Source organism: Henckelia pumila, chromosome 1 (assembly GCF_033568475.1).
Source record: "Henckelia pumila isolate YLH828 chromosome 1, ASM3356847v2, whole genome shotgun sequence".
Classification (NCBI taxonomy): domain Eukaryota; kingdom Viridiplantae; phylum Streptophyta; class Magnoliopsida; order Lamiales; family Gesneriaceae; genus Henckelia; species Henckelia pumila.
In genome coordinates this window covers 96,823,423-96,844,177 of record NC_133120.1, presented here as the reverse complement: position 1 = coordinate 96,844,177, position 20,755 = coordinate 96,823,423, and the positions used below count along the sequence as shown (strand labels likewise).

At 37.1% G+C, this 20,755-nt stretch overlaps 1 protein-coding gene across 1 annotated transcript; it reads left to right on the top strand.

Annotated features, from left to right (window-relative positions):
• Positions 1 to 6,774: 6,774 nt before the first annotated feature.
• LOC140869996 (uncharacterized) lies at positions 6,775 to 7,410 on the top strand. Its single transcript, XM_073272988.1, has one exon. It carries the CDS (start codon positions 6,775 to 6,777, stop codon positions 7,408 to 7,410), a length of 636 nt encoding a protein of 211 aa, XP_073129089.1.
• Positions 7,411 to 20,755: the final 13,345 nt, after the last annotated feature.

The window sequence follows — 20,755 nt, the reverse complement described above, 5'->3', positions numbered from 1 at the left end:
TCATTTAGTATTTCGAATTTGCTTCATAAACAATTTTATACGGAACTAAATTCATCTGAAAACATGCTTCCAATGCCAACGAACAAACTGTTCAAACAATTATCATATATATGTGAAATCTTCAATAAATGCTATATATATATTATATAATAATAACAATAACAACAACAACAACAACAACAACAACAATAATAATAATAATAATAATAATAATAATACAACAAAATTTTGCAGACTTCCCAATTATATATATAATTTTCAATAAATGATAAAATTTTTGTAATTTAGAATTAAAATTTATATGGGTCAAAATTCGTCTGAAAATTTTGAAACAAATTACCAAATCAAATTTTGAAACAAATTACCGCATATATGTGAAATTTTAATAAATTCTAAATTTCTATAATAATACAACGAATTTAGAATATTTCTCAATTACATATAAAATGTTCTATAAATAATACAATTTACCTAATTTAGAATTAAAATTTAGAAATTTTACAGAATTAAGGAGGTTCATTTTTCTTTAAAAAAAAGTTTATGTTAGAATACAGAAGATAATATTATTCGCAGAAAAAATTGATTCGTTTTAAAATATTTATCATATTTATGAGAAATACTTATATCATTTGAGATAATCTTTAAATGGACATACCAATTTTGTGTGATTACATTAAATTTTTTATCTTGGTTGATATAACTCTTATTAATAAAAAGAATATAAAAAGATATTATAAAAATCATATATTATTTTTCTATCAGAATTTTTAAAAATAAATATTTTTCAAAAAATTCAAATTTTTTGTCGATTAATAAATTTGATTAAAAATGATAATTATTTTTTAGAATATGTTAAGTAAATTTATATCAAGGTTCTAATTAAGATACGTAATATAGATTTATGGAAAGTCAATATACCAAATATTCTAGACGACGCTTTTTTAAAAATTCTGAAAATGTAATATTTTATAAAACAAATGTTTTCGAAATAAAAAAAATCATAATTTTCCGTCAAATATATTTGAATTCAAGAAATTTAAATATTTGACGAACGCAGAAGTCATCGACGAATCAAAATTTTTTGTCATGTTTAATCTTGAAGTGTCATGTAATTAAATGATCTTAGCATGCATTTATTATTATATTTTAATTTGTGTTAATTTATCACTTTATTTTTCTAGATGTGATTGGGGTAAATATTGTTATTTTAATATCTTATTTTTATGGTGATTATGAATTTGAATTCTTATATATTTCATATATATTTATAATTTTTTAGGCACCACAAGTAAGCATGCACTTTGTGGGGAAATTTCATGGATAAAATGATGATATTTTTTATTACAATTGGTGATGATCCTGTATTGAAAATAATTGGTGATCAATCACATAAATTTAAAAATATTTATATACACATAAAAAATATACGATGTAGATCATATATTGTAATTTAGCATTTTTCAACAAGAGAAGTCGCATGTTGTCATTATTTCATCAAATAATTTATTAAATTAAAAATATTTATATAACACGCATAAAATACATTTGTTTTCTTATTAGTTTTTTTATGGTAAAATAAAATATTTTTAATTTTGTCTGCATTGAAAATAAAAATAATAGAAGAATAAAACTTAAAAATAAATTTACATTATTTTTTATTATAATAGAAATAATATTTATCTGGTTTTATGAGAGTATATACTTTTGAAAGATAACTACACAAAACACTAAAAAAAACAATAATAAAATATAGTCCATAATTTTTTACCATAGATTTTTTTAACAAGATAATTATTATTTTTAATTTTAATATTCATTATAAAATTTTTCCCTATCAATTATCTAATTTCGCTCTTTAAGAAAACTAAAAACAAATATAATAAAAAATATTTGCAATTAAAAACACATATAAAAGAAAAATATGATAGATTAAACAAAGATAATTTATTAATGAACATATTTTTGGTCTTTAAATTTGAAGAAAAGTATAATATTCTATCTTATTAGTTAAAATTTATAATTTTAAACCATTTATAATTTTTAAACTCCGAACAAATTGTAATTTTTTTTTATTTTTTGCAAAAAGGTTATTGTTAAAAAAACTTTTATATTTGGTTTTTGTGTATATACACTTAACAATTTTTATAATCTTACCAAATTAAATAAATTTAACTATATGAAAATTTTACCCACTATATTAAATTAAAATAATAAAAAAATTTAAATATGATTTGTATATTGTTATTTTGGTCTATTAAAAAATAAATTTAAATAGTTTCCTTTTATACATTGTTAAAAATGGGTTACTTAAAGTATGAAACAATATTTTTTAGAATTATAAGATTTTGTGGGACATTACGTTTTAAAATCCTAAAAAGTTGTAGTATATAATAATACTAGAGAGAAATAAAAAAATCCGAATGAAGATACCATAATTTGGTCGCCAAAATGATCTATATATACTTAAGGACAACAAACCGTATCGTACCAAAAATATATGTCATATCAAAAAATATTGAATAAAAATTTTTTTATACCGATACCGCACCAAAAATTTTGATATATACCGAAATCGGTGTACCGAAAATTTTGATACATATAATTATCATAACGATTATACCAAAATTTTACGATATACATAGATTTCGATACGTATTGATCGGTATATATATTCAACTTTATACAAAAAAAACTTTATATTTTTTAAAAGTTATAAATATATGATATTATTAAATTTTAAATATATTCATTATATTTTATCAATATTTTTAAAGATATTCAAACGATTATACTTATTACCTATATATTTAATCGTTAAATATATAAAATAACACACCGTGCATCGCACATGTGAAAAACTAGTAATGATAATAACAATGTAATAATGATAATAATAAATTTGACAGTAATTATATAAAATAAGTCAACAACAATAATATAGTTGATAATGAATTTTTTATGCTTACAAATATAATAATAATAATAATAATAATAATAATAATAATAATAATAATAATAATAATAATAATAATAATAATAATAATAATGAACATATTTATAATTAGTATTGTAATATTTACTATAATATAATACATCCATCCTTTAGAAAAGTTGTCATATTTAATTAAGGGGTGAGACTATATTACCATTTAAATAGAGAAATTACATGTATATTTCATAATTAAAAATTAACATTAGTTTTAACTTTCATAATCCTTGATTTAAAAAAATCCACCTTAATTGTAACCAGCAAGGCACACATTAGTTTTTGCCTCAAGTTCTCAACGTTCCATTCATTTTCTTTTTCTCGGTTTATTTTATAAATAAATATTTTACTGTGTTTCTGATATTTTATATGCAAATTAGTTTCATTTTTTCTTTCATTTGAATATTTTCTCATTCTTATTAAATTTCATGCAATTATGATGATTATTTTTTCCTATGATTGTGGCATATTCATGTCAAGGTGAATCTCGAATCTTTGTCCCTATTATTTTATGAGTTATTTTCAATTATTTTCTTACTCAATTTCATTCATGTTTTGCATGAGTACGAATTACAAATATTTTAAGATGAAAATAATAACAAAAAACTTATAATCATTACAACAATAAATTTTATAGTACTCATATAATTAAAATATATCAACAAAAACATCACCAACGATAATAATAACAATAAATTTGATATTACTCAAATAAAATATATCAACAAAAACATCACCAATGATAATAATAACATTAATTAATTAATACTAAAATAATAAAATTAAGAATTCCAATGTAATTTAATACTATTCAATCATATGATTAATAATTCAAAATACGATAAATATTAAAAATTAAATAATAAGTTATTTTATAAGATTAATACGTACCTGGAAGAAATTTAACACCAAAACTTTACCCAGAAATTGAAAATGCAATTATTTAGGCGCCTTCAAGTGAAACAAAATTCATATTAAAAAAAATAACGAAAGTATAAAACTTAAGAGTACACGTATTGAAATTTTTTACCTTATGTTCGAATTTCGTATGCCTCAGATTTACTAAAGTTCGAACATGATGAACCAATTTTAAAAAATCATATCTCACTTTTGATAGTTTAGTGCCACTCAGATATGATCAAACAATAGAGAAACATGTTATTTATAAACCATGATCGTCAAAAACACGCCTTAAGAAATGGCGAGCCTTTGAATTGCAGACGGCCTTTGACTGATTTACTTTATTTTAAAAAAAATTATACTCACCCGTGACTTCAAATATTATTATTTTTTTCCATGCCAGTTCACGCCTTTCATGAAGGCGTGACTTCAAATATTAATTTTTTTTCCTTTATTATTTTTTCCAGTTCACGCCAAATTTTTACCTGTAAAAATACAACATAAACAACTAATTTTATTCGCAAAAATATAACATAAACAACAATTTTTTTTAAAAATTTTGATACTAACAATGAAAAAATTTTCAAACCTTGAGCTGCCAGGGAGAAAGCGCGAGTTGGCCCGGTTGGGGATGGATGAATGTCAATCTCATGCAATTTATAGCAAGAGAATGCATAAAGAAAAAAAAAAATTTGAACAATTAATTCATCCACACTCGTGACTTTGCCAGTTTTGACTGGGTCTTCCTTGGTTATCTAACCAAGACATGCAAACAAATTTCTGACATTTAAATCAAGTCACTCGACTAGCCACTTAAGACATGTGGAAAAATTTTTGACACTTGAAATCACGCCAAGCAATGTGGCGTGATTTCATGTATTAAAAGATTATTATTTTTAAATCAAGCCTTTAATGCAGGCGTGATTTATCTTTATTCACGCCTCTTTCCTCGACATGATACGTTAAAAACATAAATTTTAATTTTTACCTCAAACACAAAAAAATTATTTTATTATACAGTAAACCGTTAAAAAACCCAAAGTTCTGTATGTTTTTTTTTCTAATGAAAAAATAATTAGAAAGATAATATTCTAGTCAAGGTTCTAAAAACGCGAAATGTGACGAAACGTCGAGATCAAGTTTCAAATTTTACAAATTTATACATGTTTAATACAAGTAAAAACGTGAAAAAAAAGTTTTAAATTTTTAATTATATCTTACCAATATATAAGCTAAATAATATATATATATATATATATATATATATATATATAATAAATTTAATAATAACACAATTTCTCAAATTTTTAAAAGTACAAAAATATCCGAACCACATCGAAAATTTTAAATATTGACCATAACACAAGAATTTTGAAGATAAAAGTTTTGAGAAATATATGACCGGATGTATTTCTTTGATTTTGAAGAAATAGTTTTTATTTTGATATTTTTTAATTGATATAATTTTTTTAAAAAATAAATTTATTTATTTTATGTATAAAAAAATCATGCTTAATCTCGATTAAACACGTTTAATGACGTTTAATATGGTCAACTTATAATTGATCATATTTTTTCATGTTTTTACTCGAATCTTAACGTTTTCATCCCGTTTCAAGTTTAATCTCGTTTTTTAGAACACTGTTTCCAACTTTTCTCGAAAAATGTAATTTTCGATGAGTTTGATATTTTCATGTGTGATAATGAATGATGCTCTCTACAAATAGGAGGAAATGATTATTGATATCACCTGAGCAAATTGGATAGGCTAAGGTAGACAATCTTCGGGTGAGACTATGCTCCACCAGATGTGCTACACTTGGTGGAGCTAAGCCCTTGGATCAAGGGAGGGCCCACATGATAACATATGGCTCCCACGTGTTTTCATGTGGACCCTATTGATCCAAGGGCTATGCTGCACCTGGAGAAGAACTCCAGGTGTAGCATAGTCTCACCCACAATCTTCTTAGCAGAGTGAATGTCGACCTTCATGTTTGAACGCTTGACCGAGTGGAATGAGCTCTAGTTGAGAGGCTTATGCACACATGAACTGTTGGAAAAATTGTTTGACAATTGTTGTTGGAATAAAGGTGGTGAATGAGACATTGATGCTCATAGTCCCACATTGGTAAAATGTGGCAATAAATGTCTACATATATAGCCTAAAATGATACAATGGGTTGGGGCCCCAAGGGGTACCCATGTTTGTTAAGGGGAGCGAACCTAGACTATGCTAGGTTCGAACCACTAGCCACGCGGGCGCGCCGCCGCCGCCGTCCGATCGGCCGGACAGCTCGGCACGGACCGGACATGGGTGTGGGCTGGGCTTTAACATGATATAACTTTTTTGGACAAAAATCAATTAAATATTTTATTTTTGCTTCCGAATCAGTGCAACCATTAAGCCCGAAACAGTGCAATTTTTCACAAACGGACGCGACCTTTTGGTCCGAACCAGTGCGTCATTTTGGCTGAACGGGTGCATCTCTTCAGACCGAACCATTGCGTCTCCTCGGCCATGTGTGCAGTGAAGTGGTGCGACTGTCCGAAGCAGCCTTCCAACGTCTATAAATAGACCCCATCTGCATTCATTCCAACTCGCTCATTTCTGATTCTCTTCTTTCCTCTTGCATACTCATACTTCTGAGTTTAGAGTCGGAGTTTCTAAAAACACTTTGAAGTGTTCGAAGTGCTTTGGTTTTGTAGTGCTACTAATCGAAGTTGGAGATAGCGTTTTATCTTGGGAGACACTTTGATCAACCCGTAAGAACCTAGGCGGGCAAATTTGTCTTAAAGATAGAGAGTCAAACTCTCGGCCCGCTATCGTCTCTGTTGCTGCGTACATGCTGTTGAAAAGTTCGTAACATGTTTAAGACAAATTGTGTATGATGGCTACTGATCCATCCGCCAGTGTCACGCCGCACCCTGTTACGCCCCCACCACCGCCCCCTGTTACGCCGCCACCATCTGTTGCACCGGTTGTCACGGCCCCTGCCGCTTCTAATGCGTATGCCGAGAAACCTGAGAAGTTCTCCGGTACTGAATTCAATACATGGGAACAAAAGATGTTGTTTTACCTCACTACACTTCATCTTGCGAGGTTTTTAAAGGAAGTTGTTGCTGTTCCGGCACCAAATGCTAACACACAAGCAAAATTTGCTTTTGATGCATGGTCTCACAATGACTTCTTGTGCCGGAACTACATACTGAATGGGTTGGAAAATACGTTTTATAGCGTATACTCTGCAACCAAAACTGCTAAGGAACTGTGGGAATCCTTGGAGAAAAAGTACAAGACTGAGGATGTTGGCACAAAGAAATTTGTAGTCGGAAAGTTTCTCGAGTTCAAAATGGTTGATACCAAGACGGTGATTAGCCAAGTGCAAGAGTTCCAAATCATCCTCCATGATATAATGGCTGAAGGGATGATGATCAATGAGTACTTCCAAGTGGGTGCATTAATCGAAAAACTGCCACCCTTATGGAAGGAGTTCAAGAATTATTTGAAGCACAAACGCAAGTAAATGGGGCTCGAAGACTTGATCGTCGGGCTGCGAATTGAGGAAGACAATCGCAAAGCAAAGATCAAAACTGGTAAAATACCGATGGAAGCAAAGGCAAACCTAGTGGAACCAAACACTACGAATAAAAGGAAACAGTTTGGGAAAGATGTGAATCAAGGGAAGAACAAGAAGTGGAAAGGAACCTGTTGGAACTGTGGGAAGACGAACCACAAAGCCAAGGATTGTCGCTTACCGAAGAAGGACAATCAGTACCGGGCAAATGTTGTTCAACACAAATCTGTGCCTATTGACTTGTCTGAAATAGATCTGTCAGCAGTAGTCTTCGAGGCTAACATGGTTGATCATCCTAGAGAATGGTATATCGATACTGGAGCAACACGACATGTTTGTGCTGACAAGGAGTTATTCTCGAAGTATACTCCTATAAGTGGAAGACAACTCTATATGGGTAACAATGCAACTTCCAACATCGTTGGTTTAGGCAAAGTGGTGATCAAGATGACTTCGGGAAGAAGCTTACTCTCATCGATGTCCTCCATGTTCCGGACATAAGAAAGAATCTTGTATCGGGATCTAGACTGGTCAAGGCCGGATTTAGAATAGTGTTTGAAGCCGGCAAAGTTGTAATCATGAAAAATGGACAGTTCCTAGGAAAAGGATATATAGAAAAGGGACTGTTCAAGATGAATGTAATGACTGTACTTCGCGAGTTTGAAAGTAATAAAGTCAATGCTTTGAATTATTTGGTTGAATTTTCTAATTTATGGCATACTAGATTAGGACATGTTAACTTCAACACTTTGAGAAAACTTGGAAAATTAAATCTTATTCCAAGAACTAAGATTGATTCAAACTACAAATGTGAAGTATGTGTTGAAGCTAAATTAACTAAAGTACCTTTTCACACAGTGGAAAGAAGTACAATACCTCTAGTACTAATTCACACTGATGTTTGTGATTTAAAGTTTGTACAAACTAGAGGTGGGAAAAAGTACTTTATTACATTCATAGATGATTGCACACGATTCTGTTATGTGTTTCTTTTAAGAAGCAAAGATGAAGCTCTTGAAGCATTTAAGACTTATAAGAATAAAGTTAAAAATCAATTAGGCAAACGAATCAAGAAGATTCGTAGTGATAGAGGAGGTGAATATGTTGCTCCGTTTGAAGAATTTTGCAATGAATATGTAGTAATCCAGATTCTATTTTAAGATAATGATATGTTAAACATGATTAAGGGTTAGTAATTAACCAATTTCAGGGCATAATTGGACTTCAGAGGGATCGCTGCATATAAGGGTGATAGCCAAGTTCCACTTTCCATGCTATGATATGGCATATAATTTTAAATGTGGCAAAGGATGATTAAGGAGTCCTTATTTGGTAAAAATAAGTGGAAAATCAGCTCCGGAACGTCCGATAATGGTAGGAAGTGGGGATCTCGGATAGTTCGGAGGCACCGAAATGAGTTCGGACCATCCGAACTCAAATACAAAGTTCGGACCATCCGAACCTGGGTTCGGAGGATCCGAACCCAGCACTTAGGAGGCTCCGAACTCCCCCAGACAGCAATGCTAGATGACTAATCCGCGATTTTTGACAAGTGTCGTACATGCAGGTTCGGAAGATCCGAACCCAGTTCGGAGGCTCCGAACTCCGACGGATTTTTGGCTATAAATAGGGCTCTTCGGAGTCATAATTTGAATACGAATTTCCGAATTTTCTTCTTCAGTTATATAGTGTGAGTTATACACTTGAGGGCCCTATCAGTTATAATAGAGTTTCTGGAATAACCAAGGAGTCGTTATAGTCATCCGGGACTAGCGACTTCAAAGGGCTATCGACGGAGGAAGGTATGGTCCGAGAATCTATTTAAGTTTTGGGAGTACTTATTAGCTTAGTTAAGGCTTATAGAACTTGTGTAGTGATACGATGAACTTTTGAATATAGGCTTGGAATCTAGGATCCTACTATACTTGAACTAGCTTAGAGGTACGTACACATTGACTGAGATTGCCAGCGAGTATACATGTTTATATGTTGCATTTATTTGGATTATTATATGGCATGATATATGATTTACTGTTTTCTATATACATATGTCATGTGCATATACACGTTGAGCCTATACCTTGATATACCTGATTATAGAGCCGCTCAGCTCTATACTCGATAGTCTGTCACTGAGAGTACCGCGACGGCGAGGACATTTATGTCTGACTACTCTGGTGTACTTGACGAGTGTGGTTGCACCCAGAGGTTGATCCGTGCGGTGGCAGCACTCATGTGGCGTCGGTACTGAGCATGACTTTTCAGATGACCCTTTACCAGTCATCATGTTGCATGCACTATATACATATGTTTACTCATGTTTATGTACTGGGCGTTAGTGCTCACGTCCTAGTTGTTATCTTGGACACCCTATTCCACGGAGCAGGTTGCAGGATGGACGAAGCTTGTAGTTCAAGGCAGGACTAGGGAGCAGGATCCTTGAGGAGTTTATTATACAACAGGATTCGATATAGTTGTATAATGTTTACTTTTAAGTTTTCGATATGGTTGTATCACTACAGTAATAAGTCTGGATATATTTTACTAAGCTGATATGTAATTGATGGTTATGTTTCCACATGTTTTACTATGTTAAGTATTTTGTTGTATTAAGTTTAATGCATGCTATTAGTTGCCAGTTAGTAGGTGATTCCATGTTGGGTCACTACATTTTTGGTATCAGAGCATGCATAGATTTTGGGAATTAGTACTTGGGATTTAGTTTAGTCTTGAGTAATTCTTGCACATTTGGGATTTTAATGTGCAATTCTTTTCAGGATATGGCTGACGAGAGTCACGATAGTGTTGGCCAGGGAGGTGGTCATCATCGTCATCGTCGCCATCATGATGATCAGTATCGTCCTCATGAGGGTAGACGTCGCTACACTATTAATAAGTTCATGCAAGTAGGACCGAAACCCTTGGTGGGAGGCGAGAATCCTGAACAAGCAAAAAGTTGGATGTCCAAACTCGAGAGTGCTTTTCGAGCTTTCGATTGCACTGAGGAGTAGAAATTGGAAGTTCTAGAATTCGTTCTAGAGGATCGAATACGTTTTTGGTGGGATGCCAAGGCTGCTCAGGCACGTACTGAGAGAGAACAGGTGACTTGGGGAGATTTCTGTCAGCAGTTTCAGAAATTGTACTTTCCTCCAGCTGTTCGCCAGGCACGATCGATGGAGTTGCTTACTCTGAGGCAAGGATCAATGACTATTGATCAATATCAGCAACGATTTCTTGATCTGCTACCTTTCAGTCCTCATATCAGTGACAGTGATGCGTCCAAGTATGATATCTTTCTGCAAGGCTTGAATCAAGATATCTACTCACAAGTTGTCGTCTGTGATGATCCGACATCTTATGAGACTTTGGTGAACCGTTGCCGTCTTGTGGAGACCAGCAACAGGCGGGCACAGTTGATGATGCCAGGACAACCTAGTGGATCTTTTGAGCCTAGAGCTCAATCTGTTGTGCAATCTGGACCTATGTCTTCTTTTACTCCTACTACTTCGTCTGGTTCTCGTGGTTCACGAGGTACATTCCATTTCGGGAAGAAGAAGAAAAAGGAGGAATTTTGCAGCCACTGTGGAGGGAAACATCTTGCAGCTTCACGTCGGAAGGCTACTGGTGCTTGCTATATTTGTGGTGAGCAGGTACATCTGCGGAGAGATTGTCCTCAGCGTATGGGTTCTGCTAGTGGATTGGGATCATAGGTTGGATCTCAGGCTTCTACTTTTCCACGTCAGCAGCCAGCACCACAGAGTTCTTCTGGTTACCGTCCACACACACAAGGGCAGGTGTTTGCTCTGTCTCAAGACCAGGCTACTGAGGGAAGCGATCGCATGTTGGCAGGTACCTTTTTGTTATGTGGTATTCCTGCACTTGTTTTAATTGATACTGGAGCATCGCATTCCTTTATTTCTAGCTGTTTTGTTAAGAGACATAGATTACCTTATGTATCATTAGATATGGATTTATTTGTATCTACTCCGCTGGAGCAGGAGGTAGTAACTAAGCGTCTAGTGATGGGTTACCTTCTAGAGTTTGAGGGTAATGTGTTATCGGCTAATTTGATGATATTAGCGATGGCAGATTTTGATTGTTTTTTGGAAATAGATATCTGACTTTGTATCATGCTACTGTGGATTGTTATCAACGTCTGGTACAGTTTCATCCGGATGAGGGTGATAGCTGGTACTTTTATGGTGAGGGTGCGCGACCTCCAAAACCACTTGTATCGGCTCTGAAGGCATGTCATGTCTTGGAGTCAGGTGGGGAGGGCTACCTCATTTATGCAGTTGATATGTCCACGAGTAGTTCGAGTATTGATCAGCTACCGATTGTCAGCGAGTTTCCTGACGTATTCCCTGATGAGATTCCTGGTTTTCCTCCGGTTCGAGAGGTTGAATTTGGTATTGATCTAGTACCAGGAACGACGCCTATATCCCGAGCACCTTATCGTCTAGCATCGTCGAGATGAGGGAATTGAAACAGCAGTTGCAGGATCTGCTTGATAAGGGATATATTCGTCCGAGTGTTTCTCCGTGGGGAGCACCTGTTTTGTTTGTCAAGAAGAAGGATGGATAGATGCGATTATGTATTGACTACAGGCAGTTGAATCATGTCACCATCAAGAATAAGTATCCTTTTCCGCGGATTGATGATCTGTTCGATCAATTACAGGGTACTTCTGTTTACTCGAAGATAGATCTGAGATCTGGATACCACCAGATACGGGTACGAGACTCAGATATTTCTACGACTGCTTTCAGGACCAGATACATGCATTATGAATTTCTGGTGATGCCATTCGGTTTAACGAATGCACCAACAGTCTTTATGAATCTGATAAATCAAGTATTTCGAGAATATCTAGATAGATTTGTCATCATCCTCATTGATGATATTCTTGTCTATTCTCATGACAAGGATGAGCATGCACAGCATCTGAGTGTGAATTCTGGCTTGATCAGGTAGTGTTTCTCGGTCATGTAATTTCTAGTGAAGGGATATCTGTTGATCCAAGTAAGATAGAGGCAGTGCTGAAATGGTCTCGTCCAACGACGGTTGCTGAGATTCGTAGTTTCATGGGTCTAGCTGGATATTACCGTCGGTTCATCGAGAATTTTTCACAGTTGGTCAGGCCTTTGACTCAGCTTACTCGGAAAAATGTTTCCTTCATATGGTCTTCGGATTGTGAGGAGTCATTTCACGAGCTGCGGAGACGTCTTACTACTGCACCTGTGCTAGCTCTACCTTATGGATCAGGAGGTTATGTTGTCAATACTGATGCCTCTGGTCAGGGGTTAGGATGTGTTCTGACACAGCATGGACATGTTATTGCATATGCTTCTCGACAGTTGAAGACGCATGAGAATAATTATCCAGTGCATGATCTCGAGTTAGCCGCCATTGTATTTGCACTCAAGATCTGGAGGCATTATCTTTTTGGCGAGAAATTTGAGATATTTACGCATCACAAGAGTTTGAAGTATTTATTCACTCAGACGGAGTTGAATATGCGACAGAGACGCTGGATGGATCTTCTGAAGGATTATGATTGTGAAATCAAATATCATCCAGGTTCTGCTAATCATACTACTGATGCCTTGAGTCGGTAGGTGAGACTGTCTGCACTTCAGACTAATAAAATATCTCATATGATACAAGAGTATTATTCATTGAGTTTTACGCGCAAGCAGAGGAAAGGGAGAAATGGGATTCGATTGTATAATATTCTATCTGAGCCAGCATTGTATTCTCGGATCAGAAATGCTCGGATATCTGATGTTAAGACTCAGCATTTGACACGTCTAGCCAATGGGGTTAATACATCTGGATTCCATTTTCAGGCAGATGGATTATTGTGCTTATCTAATCGAGTGGTTGTACCTGATGTTGCAGAACTCAGGAACGATATTCTTTCTCAAGCTCACAGGAGTCGATTATCAGTTCATCTTAGAAGCATGAAAATGTATAAGGACTTGCGAACTAGATTCTGGTGGAAAGGGATGAAGCGGAGTGTGTATCAATTTGTTTCGAGATGTTTGGTTTGTCAACAGGTCAAGGTTGAACACCGACGACCAGGTGGATTACTGCATAATCTTGAGATTCTCGAATGGAAGTGGGAGCACGTGACTATGGATTTTGTCACCCACTTGCCTATGACTTCACATCAGTGTGATGCTATCTGGGTCGTTGTTGACCGTTTGACAAAATCAGCACATATTCTTTACAACCGGGAGTATTCTTATGATCGCATGGCACGCTTATATGTCCAGGAGATAGTGCGATTACATGAGATTCCAGTGAGTATAGTTAGTGATAGAGACCCGCGATTTACCTCACGTTTTTTGGGTAATTTTCAGCAGGCTTTGGGTACCACTCTGAGTTTGAGCACTGCATATCATCCGGAGTGTAGTGACCCTGCATGGTATCACCTACTAACTGGCAACTAATAGCATGCATTAAACTTAATACAGCAAAATAACTTAACAGAGTAAGACATGCGGAAACAAAACCATAATTTACATATCAGCTTAGTAACATAATCCAGACTTAAATCTGTAGTGATACAACCAAATCGAAATCTTAAACAGTAAACATTATACAGCTATATCGAATCCTGCTGTATAATAAAATTCTCAAGGCTCCTGCTCCTGCCTTGAACTACCAGCTCCGTCCATCCTGCGACCTGCCCCATGGAATAGGGTGTCCAAGATAACAACTAGGACGTGAGCGCTACGCCCAGTACATAGACATGAGTAAACATATGTATATAATGCATGCTACATGATGACTGGTAAAAGATCATCTGAAAAGTCATGCTCAGAACCGGCGCCATATGAGTGCTGCCACCGCACGGATCAACCTCTGGGTGCAACCACACTCGTCTAGTACACCAGAGTAGACAGACATAAATGCCCCCGCCGTCGCGGTACTCTCAGAGACAGACTATCGAGTATAGAGCTGAGCGGCTCTATAATCAGGTATAACAAGGAATAGGCTCAACGTGTATATGCACATGACATATGAGTATAGAAAACGGTAAATCATACATCATGCCATATAATAATGCCAAATAAATGCAACATATAAACATGTATACTCGCTGGCAATCTCAGTCAATGTGTACGTACCTCTAGGCTAGTTCAAGTATAATAGGATCCTAGGTTCCAAGCCTATATTCAAAAGTTCACCGTATCACTACATAAATTCTATAAGCCTTAACTAAGCTAATAAGTACTCCCAAAACTTAAATAGATTCCCGAACCATACCTTCGTCCGTAGTTAGCCCTTTGAAGTCGCTAGTCCCGGATGACTATAACCACACCTTGGTTATTCCAGAACCTCTATTATAACCGATAGGGCCCTCAAGTTTATATCTCACACTATATAATTGAATAAAGAAACTCGGGAATTCGTAATTCAGAAATGAATCTGAGAAGCCCTATTTATAGGCAAATTTCTCGTCCAGGATCGGAACTTCCGATTTCGGGATCGGAGCTTCCGATCCAGCTCATTGCGTGCATGTCTGCCACGCCAGGATCGGAACTTCCGTTCCAGGATTGGAGCTTCCGTTCCGATCGGAGCTTACTATCTAGGATCGGAGCTTACTATCTGGGATCGGAGCTTACTATCCGGCCCAAAATTAAAAAGCCCAAATTTTACTTCTGAAGTCCAATAACACTCCGAAATTGGTTAAATACCAACCCTTAATCATGTTTAACATATTATTATCTTAAAATGGTTTCTGGGTTACTACACTCTCCCCACCTTTAGATATTTCGTCCGCGAAATAACATCTAAAGATAAATCAAGATAACAATATGAAACATCAAACCATGTCTTATTACAACAACGGTAATTACATCTTACATGGTAATCAAAAATACAAAGCAAACAACTCAAAATATTCTGCTCGCATACGACTCTCAGTTTCCCAAGTTGCTTCTTCAACGCCTCGGCGCTGCCACTGTACCATCACAAGTGGTATAGTCTTGTTCCGAAGAACTTTCTCCTTCCTGTCTAGGATACAGATTGGTCGTTCAACAAAATACAGATCTGGCTCTAGCTGAATATCAGTAGACTGAATCACATGAGATTCATCAGCTATGTACTATCGAAGCAACGACACATGAAAAACATTGTGTATACTGGAAAGAGATGGCGGTAAAGCCAAACGATAAGCAACATCTCCGATCTTCTCCAGTATCTGAAAAGGCCCAATGTAACGAGGAGACAACTTGCCTTTCACACCGAATCTCATCACCTTCCTGAAAGGTGATACTCGCAGAAAAACATATTCACCAGGCTCAAACTGAAGTGGCCTGCGGCGAATATTCGCATAACTGGCTTGTCTATCTTGAGCAACTTTGATCCTATGCTTGATCAAATCTACCTTGTCTACAATCTGCTGCACCAATTCAGGACCCTCGACTTGCCGTTCCCCGACTTCATTCCAGAATAACGGAGTACGACACCGTCGACCATACAATGCCTCGAAAGGTGACATATCAATACTACGATGATAACTGTTATTGAAGACAAATTCAATCAAAGGTAACTGATCCTGCCAAGATAAACCAAAGTCCATGACAGAAGAACGTAGCATATCCTCCAGCGTACGAATAGTGCGCTCTGACTGCCCGTCAGTCTTCGGATGATACGCCGTGCTCAAACTCAGAGTGGTACCCAACGCTTGCTGAAAACTACCCCAAAAACGTGAAGTAAATCGCGGATCTCTATCACTGACAATACTCACTGGAATCCCATGTAATCGCACAATCTCCTGGATATATAAGCGTGCCATGCGATCATAAGAATACTCTCGGTTATAAGGAATGAAATGTGCTAATTTTGTCAAACGGTCAACGACAACCCAGATAGCATCACACTGACGTGAAGTCATAGGCAAGTGGGTAACAAAATCCATAGTCACGTGCTCCCACTTCTATTCAGGAATCTCAAGATTCTGCAGTAATCCACCTGGTCGTCGATGTTCAGCCTTGACCTGTTGACAAACCAAACATCTCGAAACAAACTGATAAACACTTCGCTTCATTCCCTTCCACCAGAATCTAGTTCGCAAGTCCTTATACATTTTCATACTTCCAGGATGAACTGATAATCGACTCCTGTGAGCTTGAGATAGAATATAATTCCTGAGCTCCGCAACATTAGGTACAACCACTCTATTGGATAGGCACAATAAACCATCTGCCTGAAAATGGAATCCAGATGTATTAACTCCATTGGCTAGACGTGCCAATCGCTGAGTCTTAACATCAGATATATGAGCATCTCTGATCCGAGAATACAATGCTGGTTCAGATAGAATAGTATACAAACGAATCCCATTCCTCCCTTTCTTGTGCTTGAGCGTAAAACTCAATGAACAGCACTCTTGAATCATATGAGATATTTCATTAGTCTGAAGTGCAGACAGTCTCACCTGCCGACTCAAGGCATCAGCAGTAAGATTAGCAGAACCTGGATGATATTTGATTTCACAATCATAATCCTTCAGGAGATCCATCCAGCGTCTCTGTCGCATATTCAACTCTGCCTGAGTGAATAAATACTTCAAACTCTTGTGATCCGTAAATATCTTAAATTTCTCGCCATAAAGATAATGTCTCCAAATCTTGAGCGCAAATACAATGGCGGCTAACTCGAGATCATGCACTGGATAGTTATTCTCATGCGTCTTCAACTGTCGAGAAGCATAGGCAATAACATGTTCATGCTGTGTCAACACACATCCCAACCCCTGACCAGAGGCATCAGTATAAACAACATAACCTCCTGATCCAGAAGGTAGAGCTAGCACAGGTGCAGTAGTAAGACGTCTACGCAGCTCGTGAAATGACTCCTTACAATCCGAGGACCAAATGAAGGTAACATCTTTCCGAGTAAGCTGAGTCAAAGGCCTGGCCAACTGTGAAAAATTCTCGATGAACCGACGGTAATATCCCGCTAGACCCAAGAAACTACGAATCTCAGCAACCGTTGTCGGACGAGACCAGTTCAGCACTGCCTCTATCTTACTAGGATCAACATATATCCCTTCTCTAGAAATCACATGACCGAGAAATACTACCCAATCAAGCCAGAATTCACACTTGCTCAATTTCGCATATAGCTGCTTATCTCGTAACGTCTGTAGAACAATCCTCAAATGTTGTGCATGTTCATCCTTGTCATGAGAATAAACAAGAATATCATCTATGAAGACGATGACAAATCTATCCAGATAATCTCAAAATACCTGATTCATCAGATTCATAAAGACTGCCGGTGCATTCGTCAAACCGAATGGCATCACCAGAAACTCATAATGCCCGTATCTGGTCCTGAAAGCAGTCGTAGAAATATCTGAGTCTCGTACCCGTATCTGGTGGTATCCAGATCTCAGATCTATCTTCGAATAAACAGAAGTACCCTGTAGTTGATCGAACAGATCATCAATCCGCGGCAAAGGATACTTATTCTTGATGGTGACCCGATTCAACTGCCTGTAATCAATACATAATCGCATCGATCCATCCTTTTTCTTGACAAACAAAACAGGTGCTCCCCATGGAGAAACACTCGGACGAATATATCCCTTATCAAGCAGATCTTGCAACTGCTGTTTCAATTCCCTCATCTCTGACGGTGCCAGATGATAAGGTGCTCGGGATATAGGCGTAGTTCCTGGTACTAGATCAATACCAAATTCAACCTCTCGAACCGGAGGAAAACCAGGAATCTCATCAGGGAATACGTCAGGAAACTCGCTGACAATCGGTAGCTGATCAATACCCGGACTACTCGCAGACATATCAACCGCATAGATGAGGTAGCCCTCCCCACCTGACTCCAAGACATGACATGCCTTCAGAGCCGAAACAAGTGGCATCGGAGGTCGCGCACCCTCACCATAAAAGTACCAGCTATCACCCTCAACGGGATGAAACTGTACCAGACGCTGATAACAATCCACAGTAGCATGATACAAAGTCAGCATATCTATTCCCAAAATACAATCAAAATCCGTCATCGCTAATATCATCAAATTAGCCGATAACACATTACCCTCAAATTCCAGAAGGCAACCCATCACTAGATGCTTAGTTACTACCTCCTGCTCCAACGGAGTAGATACAACTAAATCCATATCTAATGATATGTAAGGTAATCTATGTCTCTTAACGAAGCGACTAGAAATAAAGGAATGCGATGCTCCAGTATCAATTAATACAAGTGCAGGAATACCATATAACAAGAAGTTACCTGCCAACATGCGATCGCTTCCCTCAGTAGCCTGCTCCTGAGACAGAGCAAACACCTGCCCTTGAGTCTGGGGACGATAACCAGAAGAACTCTGTGGTGCTGGCTGCTGACGTGAAAAAGTAGAAGCCTGAGATCCAACCTGGGATCCCGATCCACTAGCAGAACCCATGCGCTGAGGACAATCTCTCCGTAGATGTCCCTGCTGACCACAAATATAACAAGCGCCAGTAGCTCTCCGACATGAAGCTGCAGGATGCTTCCCACCACAGTGGCTACAAAACTCCTCCTTCTTCTTCTTCTTCCCAAAGCGGAATGTACCTCGTGAACCACGAGAACCAGACGAAGTAGTAGGAGTAGAAGAAGACGTAGGTACAGATGGCACAACAGATTGAGCTCGAGGCTCAACAAATCCACTAGGTTGTGCTGGCATCATCAACTGTCCACGCCTGTTGCTGGTCTCCACAAGACGGCAACGGTTCACCAAAGTCTCATAAGACACCGGGTCATCACAGACGACAACCTGTGCGTAGATATCTTGGTTCAGGCCTTGCAAAAAGATATCATACTTCGACGCATCACTCGCATTGATATGAGGACTGAAAGGTAGCAGATCAAGAAATCGCTGCTGATACTGATCAATAGTCATTGATCCTTGCCTCAAAGTAAGCAACTCCATAGATCGTGCTTGGCGAACAGCCGGAGGAAAATATAATTTCTGAAACTCCTGACAGAAATCCCCCCAAGTCACCTGTCCTCTCTCAGTACGTGCCTGAGCAACCTTGGCATCCCACCAAAAACGTGCTCTATCCTCTAGAACGAATTCTAGAACTTTCAGTTTTTGCTCCTCAGTACACTCAAAAGCTTGGAACGTGCTCTCAAGTTTAGACATCCAGCTTCTAGCTTGTTCAGGATTCTCGCCTCCCACTAAGGGTTTCGGTCCTACCTGCATGAACTTATTAATAGTATAGCGACGTCGACCCTCATGAGGACGATGTTGTCATCCTGATGATGATGGCGACGATGATGATGACCACCTCCCTGTCCAACACTACCGTGACTCTCGTCAGCCATATCCTGAAAATAATTACACATTAAAATCCCAAATGCGCAAGAATTACTCAAGACTAAACTAAATCCCAAGCACTAATCCCAAAATCTATGCATGCTCTGATACCAAAAATGTAGTGACCCTGCATGGTATCACCTACTAACTGGCAACTAATAGCATGCATTAAACTTAATACAGAAAAATAACTTAACAGAGTAAGACATGCGGAAACAAAACCATAATTTACATATCAGCTTAGTAACATAATCCAGACTTAAATCTGTAGTGATACAACCAAATCGAAATCTTAAACAGTAAACATTATACAGCTATATCGAATCCTGCTGTATAATAAAATCCTCAAGGCTCCTGCTCCCTAGTCCTGCCTTGAACTACCAGCTCCGTCCATCCTGCGACCTGCCCCATGGAATAGGGTGTCCAAGATAACAACTAGGACGTGAGCGCTACGCCCAGTACATAGACATGAGTAAACATATGTATATAATGCATGCTACATGATGACTGGTAAAAGATCATCTGAAAAGTCATGCTCAGAACCGGCGCCATATGAGTGCTGCCACCGCACGGATCAACCTCTGGGTGCAACCACACTCGTCTAGTACACCAGAGTAGACAGACATAAATGCCCCCGCCGTCGCGGTACTCTCAGAGACAGACTATCGAGTATAGAGCTGAGCGGCTCTATAATCAGGTATAACAAGGAATAGGCTCAACGTGTATATGCACATGACATATGAGTATAGAAAACGGTAAATCATACATCATGCCATATAATAATGCCAAATAAATGCAACATATAAACATGTATACTCGCTGGCAATCTCAGTCAATGTGTACGTACCTCTAGGCTAGTTCAAGTATAATAGGATCCTAGGTTCCAAGCCTATATTCAAAAGTTCACCGTATCACTACATAAATTCTATAAGCCTTAACTAAGCTAATAAGTACTCC

What these genes read in the sequence shown, in the direction of transcription:
- LOC140869996 (XM_073272988.1), top strand. Translation starts at nt 6,775, where the DNA reads ATGGCTACTGATCCATCCGCCAGTGTCACGCCGCACCCTGTTACGCCC.